General features: G+C 40.1%; 1 protein-coding gene across 1 annotated transcript; it reads left to right on the top strand.

The window, feature by feature from the left end:
• The first annotated feature begins 2503 nt into the window (after positions 1–2503).
• LOC134660726 (uncharacterized) lies at positions 2504–15661 on the top strand. The gene is made up of 6 exons (XM_063516513.1): positions 2504–2705; positions 7809–7952; positions 8741–8836; positions 13292–13404; positions 13862–13974; positions 15099–15661. Exons 1-6 carry the CDS (start codon positions 2559–2561, stop codon positions 15644–15646), a joined length of 1161 nt encoding a protein of 386 aa, XP_063372583.1. The 5' UTR covers positions 2504–2558; the 3' UTR covers positions 15647–15661.
• Positions 15662–17495: the final 1834 nt, after the last annotated feature.

The following is a 17495-nucleotide window of genomic DNA, read 5'->3' as shown; positions in this document are numbered from 1 at the left end:
ATATATTTTTTTTAGTTTTATCATTCTCTTATTTTAGAAGTTACGGGGGGGGGGGGGGGGGGGACATATTTTACCACTTTGGAAGTGTCTCTCGCGCAAACTATTCAGTTTAGAAAAAAATGATATTAGGAACCTCAATATCATTTTTGAAGACCTATCCATAGATACCCCACACGTATGGGTTTGATGAAAAAAAAATTTTTGAGTTTCAGTTTGAAGTATGGGGAACCCCAAAAATTTATTGTTTTTTTTCTATTTTTGTGTGAAAATCTTAATGCGGTTCACAGAATACATCTACTTACTAAGTTTCAACAGTATAGTTCTTATAGTTTCGGAGAAAAGTGGCTGTGACATACGGACGGACAGACAGACGGACAGACAGACGGACAGACAGACAGACATGACGAATCTATAAGGGTTCCGTTTTTTGCCATTTGGCTACGGAACCCTAATAACATGCAATCTGTAAAAGAAACAAATAACGCTTCAACTTGCCAGTTATTCAAGAAAAACTGGCGAAGGGTAATTCCGGACACAAAAAAATTTCTCATTTTTTGGACGTTTGCACTTAACCGTATATATCTTGCGACTTGTTAGTCGGAGCGACAAGTGCGTCCTGAAGGGGGGTGCGGGACAAAACAGCGCATTGCATCACCTTGCCAGCATTAAAAAAAAGCCCCGCAACAGGTAGAAATTTGAATCATACGATCTTACCCGGTGTCCGATCTTAGTCGAACTCACCTTACCTATGACCTATGCTAATGACAGTGTGTTCATGTTACATAGAAGTTTTATCGTAATGGATATTCACAGAAGAACAAGGGAACCGACTAGGGCATGCATACCGGTATTCCGAAATTCCCGGAATACCGGAATATCGGACCAATTTTTACGACTCGAAATATAACGAATAAAATTGCGATTTTTGGGAATTTAGTTTAATAGATGACGGAGTTGTTGTGTGTTTTTCTACTCTATAATAGCACAGCTAAGGTTTGAACCCGCGATTTGTTGACCATCACACACATGACAGGTTAGGTTAAGTAAAAGTTTGAGTAAGTAAGTACTTTTTGTCTAGGTATAATTGGCTTTTATTGTGTGCATTTATGAGTTTTATGATTCACGCTTGACGCAGCGCATTACGAACTACGCAACAAAGGAAATTGAAATATCTCTTTGTTGAACGATCATATTTGCATATGATTTATGGAGTTAGGAAGTTTTGTGGCAACGGATACCCAGCTATTAACGGGCCGGTAATGGCAACAGGTTAGAGGTGGATAGAAATATTCGCAACGGTAGAAGTATATTTATATGAGACTAGCGACCCGCCCCGGCTTCGCACGGTTTAACAAATTATACATAAAGCTTCCCCTTGAATCACTCTATCTTTTAAAAAAACCGCATCAAAATCTGTTGCGTAGTTTTAAAGATCTAAGCATATATATATAGACAGACAGACAGCGGGAAGCGACTTTGTTACTATGTAGGCAGTGATGATGATGTTAGAATACTTTACAAAGTGCAAAGACTCATACAAACAGCAACACTCCTAACTGTACATTGGTGGACCTTATTACAAAAGGCATAAGGTCCACAGTAAACAGTGTGGGCGATGGTATGTCAGGGAAAAAGGTTGGGAACCGCTTTAGAGGAAGACTACACAACGTGCAGTACACACGCTGGAGTAAGTATGCAAATAGATGCTCGTCCATTGTGTCATGGCGTATTATAGGTAATTATTGGCCAGGAATGTTCCCATAGGAATTTCAATAAGCCTGGCAAAGGTTAGGTCAGTGCGGTGGCGCCTGTCGGGTTGGGTGGATCTTAAATCCAATAAAAACGATTACGAAAAACATGTAAAAAATATTTCTAAAACATTTCTACTTTTAATTGCATGATGTTGAATCTTCAAGACTTTTGTTTTATACACGTTTTTGTTCGATTCAAATTGATACTTAGGTACTCAATATTTATGATTATTATGAACTACCGCCGAAGCGTGTACTACTAAATCAAAATAAATAGCAAAATTTTCTTAAATAGCTAGTTTTACAAAAAAATTACCTACAAAATATTTTTCGTGTGGATTTGCAGATATGATCTATGAAAACTTACGACCCTTTATTTTCTTTTCAGGTCTAGTTGAAGAGCAAGAAAGCCGTTTTCTCAGAAACATAGAGAAGATGTAGTATTTCCAAAGAAAAAGGTCAGACTTCAACTAAAGCAACTGAAAGAATATGAGATCTAATTCACGAAAACTGTTCTTAGAGGCTAGACTTACTAGTACTATTGGATCACCTTATATTCTGAGAAAGAATGAAGAAATTCACACACATTAAGTAGATCTTCGACGGACATATGAATTTAGAAACCAAATACTCACGCCTTTCAACACCTTTAGGGGTCAAATAATATTTGCACAATTAAACATGACAGCAAGCCGATAAATAACTTGCATTTAAGACAATATTAGTCCTTGGTTGTCTTTAACTAGTAGTGCTTGGTTCAACTCCAAGGCGAGTTTGGAATCTATGAGTCTGTGTTAAGGCCTATGAATGTCTGAAAGGTGCGGGAAAGAGACAGAGATGTCGACGAGCAACGAGCTGAGTGAGATGGAGAAGCCGCGTATGAAACCGGCGGTGAGGAAGATCTTCTGCTGCAGTGTGACGGCTGCGTCGGGTTTCATCGCTGCGTACGCGCTGGTAACTATTTTTATAATTAACTTGGTACCTAATTAACTTATTAATTGTATACATAGGTATCTAGGTACTAAATAAAAAGTGACGCTGACGAAACCCTCCAATGGTGAAGGCCGGATTCGAACCGGCGTCTTTAGCTATTGCGGCTAACGACATGAACCACTAGGTCACCCCGCCACACTATATACAGAACTCTAAATATTGTGCATACATTAATTTGATTTGTTCCCAAAGTTACTTACATGCGGGCCTGACAGTAAGCCGACATTTATTGACAACTTTAGGAGTGCTACAATTTTCCGGGTCTTTAATAGTAGTTTATGCAACAGTGATATAATAAGGGTTCTTAAAATTCAAGGGTCGAAGTTACAAAACGAGACGTAGTCGAGTTTTGTAAAAAAAGACCCGAGAATTTTAAGAACCAATTATGAGCTGTTGCATACATTACTTTTTCTATGACAGCTGCAGCAAAAAAAAAAAAAAAAAGTTATTATTAAAAAAAAAGAGTTATTATTAAAAAAAAAAGAGTTATTATTAAAAAAAAAAAAGTTATTATTAAAAAAAAGAGTTATTATTTAAAAAAAATTGAGTTATTATTTAAAAAAAAAAGAGTTATTATTGTAAATGAAAACATACCTCTTTCAATCAAGATGATCGGAACTTGTATCTTTAAAAAAAATAAAGCAGTTGTATTATACTCATAAGATGACTGCTAGCAGTCATCTTATGAGCCTATAGACAAAGCATTCAAATGACATTGCTTTAGATATCACTGTCAGTCATTTAATTGACACATTTAAGTGCTGGAGTAGAAAAAATTAGTAGTAGATACGCGACGCGAAAATTGGCTATTTTAACAATAGATACAGTTCATGAGACAAAATTTAAACTCCTAATCTTCTACTTTGCTCTATACATACCTACAATGTAATAAACTTCAAAAACATTAATAAATATATCCGGGGCACGGGAAAACTGTAAATATTGATTGCAAAATAACATAACAAAGTTCTTATACACAAAATGCTTATGTGTCACAGAAATTAACATAAAAGGCTCACGTAACTCAACTGTATAATGTGTTATGAAACTTCTGATATGAGTACATGTTAATGAAGCCTATCTACTGATCAGATATTCTTTTTAAGGCCATTCATCTATGGCAGTTGTTTAAACATTTGTTATGGGAGGACCGTTTAATGTTGGTCTCTCTTGAGCCATATACGTCTACACTATAGGTACTATACCTATAGATAGCAGCAGTGCTTGCATAGAAGTTTTAATTTTGCCGTCCTTAAACTTCGTAATTACTTCCTGATTTATTTTCCCAGACGTATGTTAGATGTTGTTTCCCATTATCTTCGTGAATTTCTTTATAGCAGTGCTTATTTATATTTCCATTTTTTATTACACTTCGCTATACTTAATAATCTAACCGCCTAAACGAAGTACAACTATAGGTATTAACCTAATCGATTATTGTTAAAAAGCGGCCAAGTGCGAGTCGGACTCGCCCATGAAGGGTTCCGTATTTAGGGGATTTATGACGTATTAAAAAAAAACTACTTACTAGATCTCGTTCAAACCAATTTTCGGTGAAAGTTTGCATGGTAATATACATCATATATTTTTTTTAGTTTTATCATTCTCTTATTTCAGAAGTTACGAGGGGGGGGGGACACATTTTACCACTTTGGAAGTGTCTCTCGCGCAAACTATTCAGTTTAGAAAAAAATGATATTAGAAACCTCAATATCATTTTTGAAGACCTATCCATAGATACCCCACACGTATGGGTTTGATGAAAAAAAATTTTTTTTAGTTTCAGTTCTAAGTATGGGGAACCTAAAAAAAATTTTTTTTTATTTATTTTATGTATGAAAATCTTAATGCGGTTCTGTGAATACATCTACTTACCAAGTTTCAACAGTATAGGTCTTACAGTTTCGGAAAAAAGTGGCTGTGACATACGGACGGACAGACGAACAGACAGACAGACAGACAGACAGACAGACAGACAGATAGACATGACGAATCTATAAGGGTTCCGTTTTTTGCCATTTGGCTACGGAACCCTAAAAACAGCCTGCAGCAATTTTGTTTTAACCTCATCTGCTTGTCATCTTTGGAGATCATCAAGGGAGTCCTTTGTCCAGCAGTACCGTAAAATGGGGTGAGTAGGTTTCGCGGGGAGAGGTGGGTTATGAATGGGGAGAGAAGGTTTGAGAGGGGGGTGAGAAGGGATTTTAAGGCTACTGCTACAAAAATAATGTATTCCAATTTAAAATGGAGCTATAGTAATACGCATAATAAAAAAAATCGATCCAACATTCTTCCAAAATCACCTTTGTATGAAAAGCCCTCTCACCCCAAATACGAGGCACTACGGGGTGAGGTGGGTTTTCCTCTTTATCGTCAAAGTTATGAAATGGAACTACCCAAAATAAGATAAAAACTAAAATACAAACGTCCGGAACACTTATTATATACACCATTCAGTTTGCATATGTAAAAATAAAATGTTATCGAGGTTTGAATGTCAGTTTTGCGCCTACTCACCCCATTTTACGGTAGACGTCTTTCAGTAGATATGATGATATTTGAGCAGTAAAGCTTCAGTATTTACATAAGTGTTAAAAATGAATGAATATTGTAATTATATTGTAATTTATGAATGGTAAAATAACGCGTTTCACCTTTAAATTTGAACAAAAAGCCACCATTCTGTATTAACAGTTGTACAGTCGCCGTCAGATGTATCGGAGCCATCAAGGTGCTCAAAAACATCTTAACACGCACTCTAACGCCTGGGTAATAGAGGCGTGTTCCGATATTTCTGAGCACCTTGGCCACTCCGATATATCTGCTGGTGACTGTATATTAAAGTAAAGCCGTCTCTTAGAGCCACCATAGCCGAGATTCTCATCAGCCCTCAGGCCATAGATCCCAACTGGCTGGTCGCCATATCGCACGTTATCTAACCGTGACGAAACTGTGACGCGTGCGCAGTGAGAGTGAACTTTGGCAACCGGTCCACTGCTCGGAAGCTGAACGTAACGAGGGTAAATAACTCATTTACGGTTTCTTAATGGCATAGTACTTTTAAACTTAGTTAGTTAAAATAGTTAATCTGTTAATAACAGTTAGCTTAGGCAGACAGTAAATTTTGTGAAAGTTTTTAGACAGTGTCATATCCTGTATAATGTACACTTTAAACGATATGCATTTGTATGTATGTATTTGTAAACCAATACCTCTAAAAGGCTCTGACGACCTTGGATTATATTAGAGGTATACCAAATACCAACGAATATATAGTTACTCCGTATGGTAAATGCATTTTCTTCTTCTTCTCAGCATATTTTCGTCCACTGCTGAACACATGCCTCTTTCATGGATTTCCATGTTGTTCTGTACGCGGCAGTTCTATGCCAGGTCGGCCCTGCCGTCTTTCTAATGTCGTCCGACCATCTAAGTCATTCTAAGTTAAATGCATCTAAATTAACTATAACACGACGCACACTACTCTCAATCGAGAGGACCTTTGCCCACCTCGACACACGAAGCGGTGCATAAAATCGGCAAGTATTAAGCAACATGCACTTTTACTAGTCAAGGGTATCCAGTTATACTTACTATACTTGTAGGGTAATGGTAGAGATCCGGTGGCATAAACGATAATCTACCGGAAGTTGCCTAAATTGTGGAAGTTCATATTTGGTGGAAAATATCCCTCGAGTTGAGACGCGAAAATGTTTATTACACTTTTGTACCTGTCTCTTATGTCATACAGGTAAAAAATGTAAACATATTTTTGACGTTGACTTACGATTTTTTGTTTAGTTCTTTGGTATTAATTCACAATTCATAATTTTGAACCATCTATTTTTAGTTATACCTACATATTTGACTTTAATTCTATACGATACGTTTTTTGGCAAAATATATGAGCACTTTTTAGGGTTCCGTACCCAAAGGGTAAAAACGGGACCCTATTACTAAGACTCCGCTGTCCGTCCATCCGTCTGTCACCAGGCTGTATCTCACGAACCGTGATAGCTAGACAGTTGAAATTTTCACAGATGTATTTCTGTTGCCGCTATAACAACAAATACTAAAACCAGAATAAAATAAAGATTTAAGTGGGGCTCCCATACAACAAACGTGATTTTTGACCGAAGTTAAGCAACGTCGGGCGGGGTCAGTACTTGGATGGGTGACTGTTTTTTTGCTTGTTTTGCTCTATATTTTGTTGATGGTGCGGAACCCTCCGTGCGCGAGTCCGACTCGCACTTGGCCGGTTTTTTCTTTAAGACTTCTCGATTGTATGGAACAGAACTGCTTAAATATAAATTGCTTCCAGTCAAACTTTGATTGCTTACAGCATATTGTTGCGCACCGTCCGGCACGTCAAATTGTAACATTTGGTCTAATTTCACTATGCCCATGTTTGAAAAACGATTAAGAAATGTTTTCAAATGTTTTTTACCATAAACAGTTGACTGCGCAACGCAACGAATGCCCAAAGGGCCCGAACGTGCTGGCTGCACATGCATTTTATAACGATATTGCTCGACTGATATATTAGCTTGAGTGGTACTTCCTCATGAATCCTTACCTACTTAAACTCTGACCACGTTAACTTTGCACAAACTTGGCAGTAAGAATAAGAATACTTACTATCCCTATAAGCTCCATAATTGACGAAGCACTTGGACCGGTTTTTTTGTAAAACCCAAAATAGCCCAATATTTTTAATTATTTTATGCTCTTTACGTCCTGACTGAATCATGTATTTAGGTAACAACTTCGTATTATTAGATTGTCCCATTAAAAATGAAATAATAAACCAAAGAACGAAAAAGAACGAAATAATACCGGTATTTTTTGTATGAAGAAAAAACCGGTTCCGAGCCTTCCGTATAAGAAACCAATTACAGTTAATGGTATTGGTAATATTCTCTAGCGTGATTGTAGAAACATCGACTTATTCAGATTGACCGGAGTTATAAACATTTTAATTGCCATATCCAATCTATTTTCTGAATCAAGTTCAAATATATTCATGTTTCAAATAAACTAATGAATTACTTTGTTTTTTTCCAGGTAGCGTACGCGATAGCATTAATCTACGAGGTAGTATGGGTGGTGGAGTCCCAAAGCGGCCTCCCAGTGGCCTCCGCGTTACTCATGGCGTGCTACTGTATCGTTATAGCGGCCACTGTCACACTAGTCCACGGACTTATCTCTGTGAGTACACCTAAGACCTACACCTAGAGACACAAAAATATTGAATAATTTTACGGTTTAGACTCACTTGTTTTAAGTCACTCGCGCGACATGTTTCGGAGAGCCTAGGTCCTAATAGGTCTCCTTTCCCAAGCACTAACAGTGCGAGCAGCGTTCACGACGGCCGTCCGGCGGTTCGTCTAAACCGTAAAATTATTCAATGTTAGTATGTCTCACAACAGTTTAAACACAAAAATAAATATGTTGCCGTAAAATGGGGTGAGTAGCGGCAAAACTGTAATTCAAACCTCGATAACATTTTATTTTTACATATTCAAACTGAATGGTGTATATAATAAGTGTTCCGGACGTTTGTATTTTAGTTTTATTTTATTTTGGGTAGTTCCATTTCATAACTTTGACGATAAATAGGAAATCCCACCTCACCCCGTAGTCCCTCGTAATTGGGGTGAGATGGGATTTCATACAAAGGTGATTTTGGAAGATTGTTGATAGATTTTTTTTATTATGAGTATTACTATAGCTCCATTTTAAATTGGAATACATTATTTTTGTAGCAGTAGCCATAAAATCCTATCTAACCCCCCTTTCATCCCTTCTCTCCCCATTCATAACCCAACTCTCCCCGCGAACCCTACTCATCCCATTTTACGGTACTTACATCAATTCTCCGGGGTATTATTTTTGGACACTGACATTAGGTAGGTACAATACCCAAATTATATAATGAATGTTACGAGTAATGTTATTGTTATCACTCACGTCACGTGTTTATACGATTGTTTCAGAAAAACAACAAGTGTCTGCTTTCGTGGCTGATCACCGTGATACTCGTGCTCATACCGGAGTGTGTTCTAGTCTTCTATATGTCCATTAGTCACTGGGTATGTATCTCAGCCCCATCGTCTGCAATAACTGACTTAGGCCTAGACACATGACTACTGGTAAGCCTATACCAATAGTCAAGAGTGTTGAAGAATATGCAGTGACACATAAGTTTTTTAAACTTTTGTTCGATGGTTCCTTATAAATACCTATATCTATATCTGACGAAATTTAAATACATGTGTGTCGAGGCAGACCATGCAGTCCTGACTGTCTTGACAGTCTGGAACAATATTTACACAAAAATCTAAATTAAGTATTAAACGTTGATTTCTACGAAATCTTAGTAAGACTAAGTGAAGCGCAGGTACCTAAATAGTACTAGATCTTAGATCCCGTTTTCTAAGGGGACCTTGCATTTTGGAGACAAAGCAAACCGCTTGGAACAGGTGTTCCTGGGGGTGATCTGAGCTAATTTCGCCCGGTTGCCGAGAGGTCCCCCCCAGCAGGTGGGCAGGGGAGGGGGGGGAAAAGTGCCTCCGGCGCGCCTCACTCTAAATTTTATATCTACATACATCTAGCAACTATATCAAGTTTGGTGTCTTTTTCGTATAATTTGAGGATGGAGAATTCATTTCTGTGACTAAACTTTCACTCACCCATACAAAAAAATTGAGAAATTCAAAATTAAAAAAAAAAATCTTTACACTTTTTTTTTTAAATCCTCTACAAAATTAAAACTATGAGGATCTGCTCTAAAAAAAATACATGTGAATAGCCCAGTTATTCTACTATATAGAATAATAAACTTATCAACCATTTTTGACTAATAATTGTATTTAAAAAAATGTTTTGTGTCGCACGGCGGACCGTGATGAAGTAGGTATACCTACACGCATTTAGTTTAGACACGCATTCACTTCAAAACATTATTCAGCATAACGCAAGTAGGTACAGAAAGTAAATATTTAAAACAATAAAGGAATTTACAATAAGTACGATATAACTGAATATTGGATTATCCTATGCAGAATGAGTTGTCTACCTACTGGATAGTTTCACGACAGATCAATTTTTTATTTAGTTATATCTTCTATGTCTTTTGAGATAAGTTTATCTATGTATACATAAAAATTATACTAAATTTGCATGTAGTATAGGTATCTAAACGGAGGTGAATGCGGTGCAGTGCAGCGGCGCTCGCGCTCAGGGATCGTTGGTATTAGTTCCCAACATCTTTATTTAACTTCCGTTAACTTGAATCTTTTCCGCCGTCTCACTATCTGAAGGTTGTCTGGAAGAGATCGCTATTTAGCGATAAGTCCACCTGTTATTACCTACATTTTTGTACCTGTTCATACTTTTGTAACATTTCTTTTGTAGTGTGCAATAAAGCATTTTATTATTATTCACTTTATTTATCTTTCATCGTAAGTTAGGTTTTTTATAATATGAATAAAAGTAAAATATAAAAACACTTACAAAACAATAAAAAATACATATAAACACATTATAAAAAACCTAACCTAGGGTGCCGCCAGCAGCGGGGCAAGGCCCAAGCTGCCGGTGGTCAGGGCCGCAGAGAGAGGAACAGGCGGACTATCCGCGCCGTTTCCAAGATCACCGCCTTCTGCATCTGGCGCCTTCTGGCCCTTGATCCAACCACCTAGCGAGAGTCTCTCAAGATGTTGGTCGAGACTCTTCGCTATTAGACCGTTCACTGAAACGACTATCGGGACAATGATCGTCGAATGAACATCCCACATGGCGGTTATCTCGTGAGCCAAGTACTTACTGGACTTGTCCTTCTCGGCCTTCACGAGATTCTCATCATGGGGGATGGTGATGTCAACGAGCACTGCCCGACGTTGCGATCGATCTATTATCACAATGTCAGGCTTATTGGCTACAATAGTCCTGTCAGTGATGATAGATCGATCCCAATAGAGCGTGGCACGACCATTCTCGAGAACAGGCGCAGGTAAATACTTGTAGTACGGTACTTCGCGGTCCACAAGACCATATAGAAGAGCAAGTTGCTGGTGAATAATCCTGGCTACGAGATTATGTCTGTGCAAGTACTCGCCGTTAGCAAGATGAGAACAACCGGAAATGATATGCCTGAGTGACTCCGGGACGGCGGCATGCCCCACAAATGTCGACCGTACCGTCCTTCAGGATATATTTCCGATAGTTGTTCGTCATCATTACTTCGTCCGCAATTGCACAGGCAAAACCCTCGGTTTCTCCGAAGAGGTCCCCGAATCGTAACCAGTTCACCGACGCGAGCAGGTCCACATCGGGTCCCGTGAGGGCCTTGTAGAACCGCCCGTGTAGCACCTTACTCTCCCATGCCGCCTTGCGATCCGCAGTACTTAGTACCACAGGTTTGCGCCAGTTCTCATTTGCCAAGGAGAGCGGCGTGAGGTTCCTGTCTACTGCCACCACATCACGATGCATCCCACACTCGTTGTTAAGGAAATAATTCCTGAGATTGTACACCTGGCGGTTGTGGAGATCCTTGGCGTTTAGGAAGCCTCGGCCTCCACACTTCCGTGGGATGTACAATCTCATAACTGACGAGCGTGGGTGTAGCATGCGATGCATGGTGAGCAGTGATCGGACTCTCCGATCTAGGGCGTCCAGTTCGGTCTGAGTCCACCTTAGTATGCCAAAGGAGTATGTGAGTAGGGGCATTACCCAGGCGTTGAAGGCACGCACTTTGTTGCCTCCTGACAAAAGACTGTTAAGGACTTTTGTGAGCCGACTGAAAAAGCGCTCCTTCACCGACCGTCTAATACCCTCGTCCTCAATACCCAGCGACTGTGACATACCAAGGTATTTATAGGTTTCTGATTCAGAGATAGATCTGAAAGCCATTGTCTCAGTGAGTTGTAAATTTGTTGAATTTACAACCCTCCCCCGCTCTACATGTATAACCGCACATTTATCGACACCAAACTCCATGTTGATGGCACTACTGAAGACTTCGGTAGTTTTCAGTAGGTCCAACAAGTCTTGGCTATTTTGTGCAAATAATTTGAGGTCATCCATGTACAAAAGGTGAGAAATGACTTCACCCTCTCTTCGAAGCCGGCAACCTAGTCCCAAATCTTTCAGCAGGGTGAGATTCATGAGGGGATTCAGAGCTAGGCAGAACCACAGGGGACTCAGACTGTCACCCTGAAAGATTCCTCGCTCAATCCTTATAAAATCCTGCGGGCCAGAGCGGTCATCCCCGCCTCCTGGTTGACGAAAGACTGTGGTCCACTGCCTCATACACGCGCTTAGGAAGGCTCTCAAAGCTGCATCAACTTTATACAGCTCTAAGTCCCTCCCCAGCCATGAATGAGGCACCGAATCATAGGCCTTCTTATAGTCAATCCAAGCGGCTGAGAGGGCCCCCTTGTTCCGCCGGATTTGTTGGCATATGGTCATGTCTATGAGGAGGAGCTCTTTAGTACCACGGGACCCAACCCTACATCCATTTTGAGCGGAAGCCAAAATATTGTTTGCGACAATGTGCGCATTGATTTTTGCTCTCAAAATGGATGTAAGGAGCTTGTAGAGTGTAGGCAAGCATGTGATGGGTCTGTAGTTTTTTGCTTCCGTGGTACTACCGGACTTGAAGAGCAGGAAGGTGACACCAGTTGTTAAGGAAGGTGGGAGAGAACCAAGCTCGAGGGCTTGTTGGAATTGTGCTGCCACTTATTATTATTATTTATATATTTCATTTATATTTGCATATATATCACGTCCAGAAGTAATATATTAATGTAATCTACAAAAAGAAGCATAATAACTTATAAGAAACCATCAAAACACACTTAAAAATCCTAAAAGCTGCATACTGCTCTTACAATGCAGGTACGCCGCGCGACATAATTTTTTTTTTCTAGAATTATAAAAGGAAAATGATTGAGAAGTTTACAATTCTATATATAAGGATAACTAGGCTATTGACAGGTATTTTTTTTGTAGAGCAAATCCTCGTAGTTTTAATTTTGTAGAGGATTTTCGAAAAAAAAAGTGCAAAGATTTTTTTGGAATTTTGAATTTCTCGATTTTTTTGTATGGGTAAGTGAAAGTTTAGTCACAGAAATGAATTCTCCATCCTCGAATTATACGAAAAAGACACCAAACTTGATATAGTTGCTAGATGTATGCAGATATAAAATTTAGAGTGAGGCGCGCCGGAGGCACTTTTGCCCCCCCTCCCCTGCCCACCTGCTGGGGGGGACCTCTCGGCAACCGGGGTAAATCAGCTCAGATCACCCCCAGGAACACCTGTTCCAAGCGGTTTGCTTTGTCTCCAAAATGCAAGGTGGTGGACCTTAGATCTCTTGCTAAAAGGTATGCATGAGTCAATCTGCACCTGCGGCCAATTTAAAATGCAGTGGGTATGTTTTAACGTTAAAACCATGCACATTCCAAGAATCAGTACGCTCTCGATTGATTTGTGCAGATTATTAATAACCAACTAAATGATTATCGCAATTTGTCTGTTATTTCAGGGTCTGCAAGGTGTGTACGGCGGTGCGGAGCTGGCGTGCTACGTGGCGCGACTACCCGCCATCGTGTGCGGCGTCGTGTTAGTGCAGTCGGCTTACGCCATTCGGGAAGCTAGGTATTATAATTATAATAAGCATCTTCAATAAATACCAAAATATTCGGTCCGTGACCATACCTTTGGGCTATTCTCGCCTAGATGGCATTAATTTCAATATAATTACAAATTAACACATATCAGTGAAAGAATAAGGATCAAAGTCAAATGGCGTTCGAACAGTTTTAATCTTCTGTCAAAAGATGGCGGTGAATTTACTGTGGCTACATAATTGACCATGATAGTAACTCTCTATAAAATCTCTCTCTTAATCTCTCTATAAAACTCTTTGGTTTACGGCTACGGTATGAGTACCTAGGTAATGAATATGATCATTCCAGAAATTTTCCAGTTTACGATGACCCAACAACCAGATCGCCCCTTTCTTATAGCCCTTCCCATAGCGGCGCCCGGGATTTTCACTCTGCTCGCGTCCTAAAGCCGGTACTATAATTATGAAGATCTTTTCCCTTTCCAGGAACGCTGGGTACGCCAACGGAGCCGCAGTGGGCGGCAGCGAGTTCGACGCCAGCCACTACGTGCCCGAAGCGCCAGCCGCGTTCACCAACGATGGGTTCTTGGCTGACAACGGTACGGTGTTCTATTCTTATATAAACATTTATATCAAACGGCTGGAGTCCGGAGCGGGTAGCTAGTGGGGCGGTGTATGTGCCAAGCCAACGGCGCCGTGGTAGAGGCAGCGAGTTTGACGCCAGCCACTATGTGCCCGAGGCGCCAGCCGCGTTCACCAACGATGGGTTCTTGGCTGATAACGGTACGGTGTTCTATTCTTATATAAACATTTATATCAAACGGCTGGAGTCCGGAGCGGGTAGCTAGTGGGGCGGTGTATGTGCCACGCCAACGGCGCCGTGGTAGAGGCAGCGAGTTTGAAGCCAGCCATTATGTGCCCGAAGCGCCCGCCACGTTCACCAACGACGGCGTCATGGCTGACAACGGTACGAACTATCAGACACAAGTTTAGTGTCTACTGCTGAACAAAAGGCCCAGTATACACCTCATCTTTTGGGTCGTAGCGACCCTTATGAATGAGGTCGTTCGTCATTGTCCAGCGCTAATAGCCTGTTCGTGGTTGCCTTTTGTGAAATTGGATGACTATGACTCAAAACCACGTGAGTGGTTCCCACGACCACATTTCTATAAGCGAGATCCAAAACTAAACTACCTAATTCTAAACTATAGGTAAGTATTTTGCGATTAGGTTTATAATCGCTTGCAGGGTGATATTAATGTTGGCTACTTTGGCTTTGAAGTTACGGTCACATTAAAGATGCTTAGGTATTTATACTAGAATTACTGAAGAAGCTTTTGTGTTCGCTTTGAAGATACAATTTTTTGCATAAGTCAAGTGCCAACAGCCCAACAGTCATCATTACAATACATATTATTCCACTGGTTTTGACACTAGCTAATGACTTGGTTATTTGTAGTACTTTGTGAAAGCGTTGCTTAATGCATATGAACCTATTATTAAAATCCATAGCGTAAAAGATCACTGTGTCCCCTAGCTTACTTATACGTAGTCCATGTGTAACTAAGGAAGGGCATTTCTACCTGTGGGGCCGCCCCCGTCGGGTGATATTGCAATACTTGCAATATAGGTAGCAAGGGCACGAAAAGCTTTAATCAAAGAAAACCCGCATTTTTTTGTGTTTTATCATTACGCTAATAAAATATTTTTTTACTATTTCCAGGAAAATCTGGCTCCATGCCCGACCTGCGGCGGCACCTCGCATCGCGCCAGTCCTTCAACCAGGGCTACCACATGCCGCCGCCACCGCCAGCCTACTGGCAACACCTCGCCGAGCGGCAGTACGCCGCCAGCCTCCGCGGCTGCCCGAAGCCAACCGGCTACCCGCAGATGTACGGGACCTGGGTCGGCCCGCGCTCCGGCCCTTACGACAACCCTTACAAGCGCAGACACTCCATCGTCGGCGCTTTCGCTGACGAATACCCGGCTAAAGACTACGAGTACGAAGACAGGGCTGACTGCAAAAGCGAGATGGCGTATCCGTACTACAGGCAACAATACTACGATCCTAGAATGCATTATCCCCCTGACTATGATCCTAGATTTTACCCAAGAGACGACGCCTACGGCGTTAATTTGCTAAGACATGATCCGTATCATTTTAGCAACGCAAGAGACAGAGCGTTCTACGGGCAAGGACTGAGGAACAGTCATAATTCCGTTGGGAACGAGTCGGACGATTTGGGGAAATATAAGGATGTGGCTCTGTGATGGTTTAAATAATAAATTTTTAAAGGGGCCCACTGATTATCAGTCCGCTGGCCGATATGAGCCTGTCGGTTTTTAGGAAATGTCAACTTTTTGTTCTAACTAATTGATAATTAGTGGCCCGTTAAATGTTTTGGGAAGCGAATATCGAACTTTTGTTCTTATTTAATGAGATTAATCTTGTGAACAGATACTAGGTCTGGTAATACGAGCGTAAAGATATTCCCTTGGTGGCATTAAAATTATCTCGCCGATTTAAGTTTAAGTCTTTAGTATACAATTAAAATATTGAATTTGATGATTATGAATGTTCAACATGCAATGAATAAATATGTATACGTAAACGTATTTAGCTTATGTACTTATTTGAAAATAAGTAGAATAACTTATTGTAAGAAGTTAAGATACTTACTTACCTATTTAGTATTTTTGTAATTATTTAGTTAAGTAGTTACCTGATAACCAAAGGTGTAAATATTGAAAAATCTATTTGTATTAACGGCAATCTACTTACATTACTTTAAAAGTTTCGAGTCACTATGTTAAAAGCGAGGACAGAATAAATAATATTTTTTTAGATTTGTTTTTTTCATTTTGTATCCCAAAATTTCCAAATCAGATGAAGACCTGAAACTCATCATCATTCCTGCCTGCCTGGGGTCCGCTTGGCAACGTAAAGCTTTGGATTCCTCCGAAAACGGTGCCGTCATATTACGGCCGCTATATAGCGTTGACTGACGTCACTACTGTCACTAGAACGTTGTCTATGTAAACAAGATGGCGCGGTTTCCTAGACGGCGTTACGTTACGTTGACTGTCAACGTAACGTAAGATGACGGCCGTCATGACCTTGTCGATAGTTTCGTGAACGTTTTATTAGATAGCGGTGACGCCATTTTGAATAAATGACACGAGATTTGAATAAATGATTCCGTACTACGATTATTTTCCTCTTCTGATGATATTTCATCCTCCACGTAAATTATAGATGATCAAGCAAATCTTGTCAGTAGGAAAAGGCGCGAAATTCAAATTTTCTGTGGGACAATATCCCATCGCGCCTACATTTTTCAAATTTGCCGCTTTGACCTTGGTGGATGACGGTGTGTTATGACGCCGTGGTACTTTCCACATGTCGCCACCGTAAAGACGGCCGTCTTTTGCGGCCGCTATATGACGGCCGTCATATGACGGCACCGTTTTCGGAGGAATCCAAAGCTTAACTCCACTCCAGTTCCGCGAGCCAAACTGAAGTGCCAACACTGCCAACTAAAACTTTGCATCAAATTACTTTGCCATTCTTCAGGATAAAATGCCACTTTGTCATCAATTTTCGAATAATGAAATAAAATATAGCACAATATTGTTCTACGCACCTAGGAACCTATAGTTATTGTACTAAAAACCGTAGCATGATGCAGGATTTTTAGTAGGTATGTACATAACCATCGCGCCTACATTTTTCAAATTTGCCGCCTTTTTCTACTGACAAGGTCTGCTTGACCAAGTATAATACTCATACAGAGGCAGATATCGAAATTACTTATATAGATGGTCAAGCAGATCTTGTCAGTAGAAAAAGGCGGCAAATTTGAAAAATGTAGGCGCGAAGGGATATCGCTCCATAGAAAATTTGAATTTCGCGCCTTTTTTTACTGACAAGATTTGCTTGACCATCTATAGTTTGTCAAAGGCCTGTCTCATTTCAAACATAGACAGGGATAATCATAGTATCTTTGTCTTACACTAGTACTAGCACCCAAAAGAAAAGGATGAGTACTTATATACTTGGTCAACCAGATCTTGTCAGTAGAAAAAGGCGGCAAATTTGAAAAATTTAGGCGCGAAGGGA

Source organism: Cydia amplana, chromosome 2 (genome assembly GCF_948474715.1).
Source record: "Cydia amplana chromosome 2, ilCydAmpl1.1, whole genome shotgun sequence".
Taxonomy (NCBI): domain Eukaryota; kingdom Metazoa; phylum Arthropoda; class Insecta; order Lepidoptera; family Tortricidae; genus Cydia; species Cydia amplana.
Note: the sequence above shows the minus strand (reverse complement) of the source record. Positions and strands in the feature narration are given on the sequence as shown.

What these genes read in the sequence shown, in the direction of transcription:
- LOC134660726 (XM_063516513.1), top strand. Translation starts at nt 2,559, where the DNA reads ATGTCTGAAAGGTGCGGGAAAGAGACAGAGATGTCGACGAGCAACGAG. An exon ending in TCATCGCTGCGTACGCGCTG is followed by an intron (nt 2,706 to 7,808) that starts GTAACTATTTTT and finishes GTTTTTTTCCAG; the next exon opens with GTAGCGTACGCGATAGCATT. An exon ending in TAGTCCACGGACTTATCTCT is followed by an intron (nt 7,953 to 8,740) that starts GTGAGTACACCT and finishes CGATTGTTTCAG; the next exon opens with AAAAACAACAAGTGTCTGCT.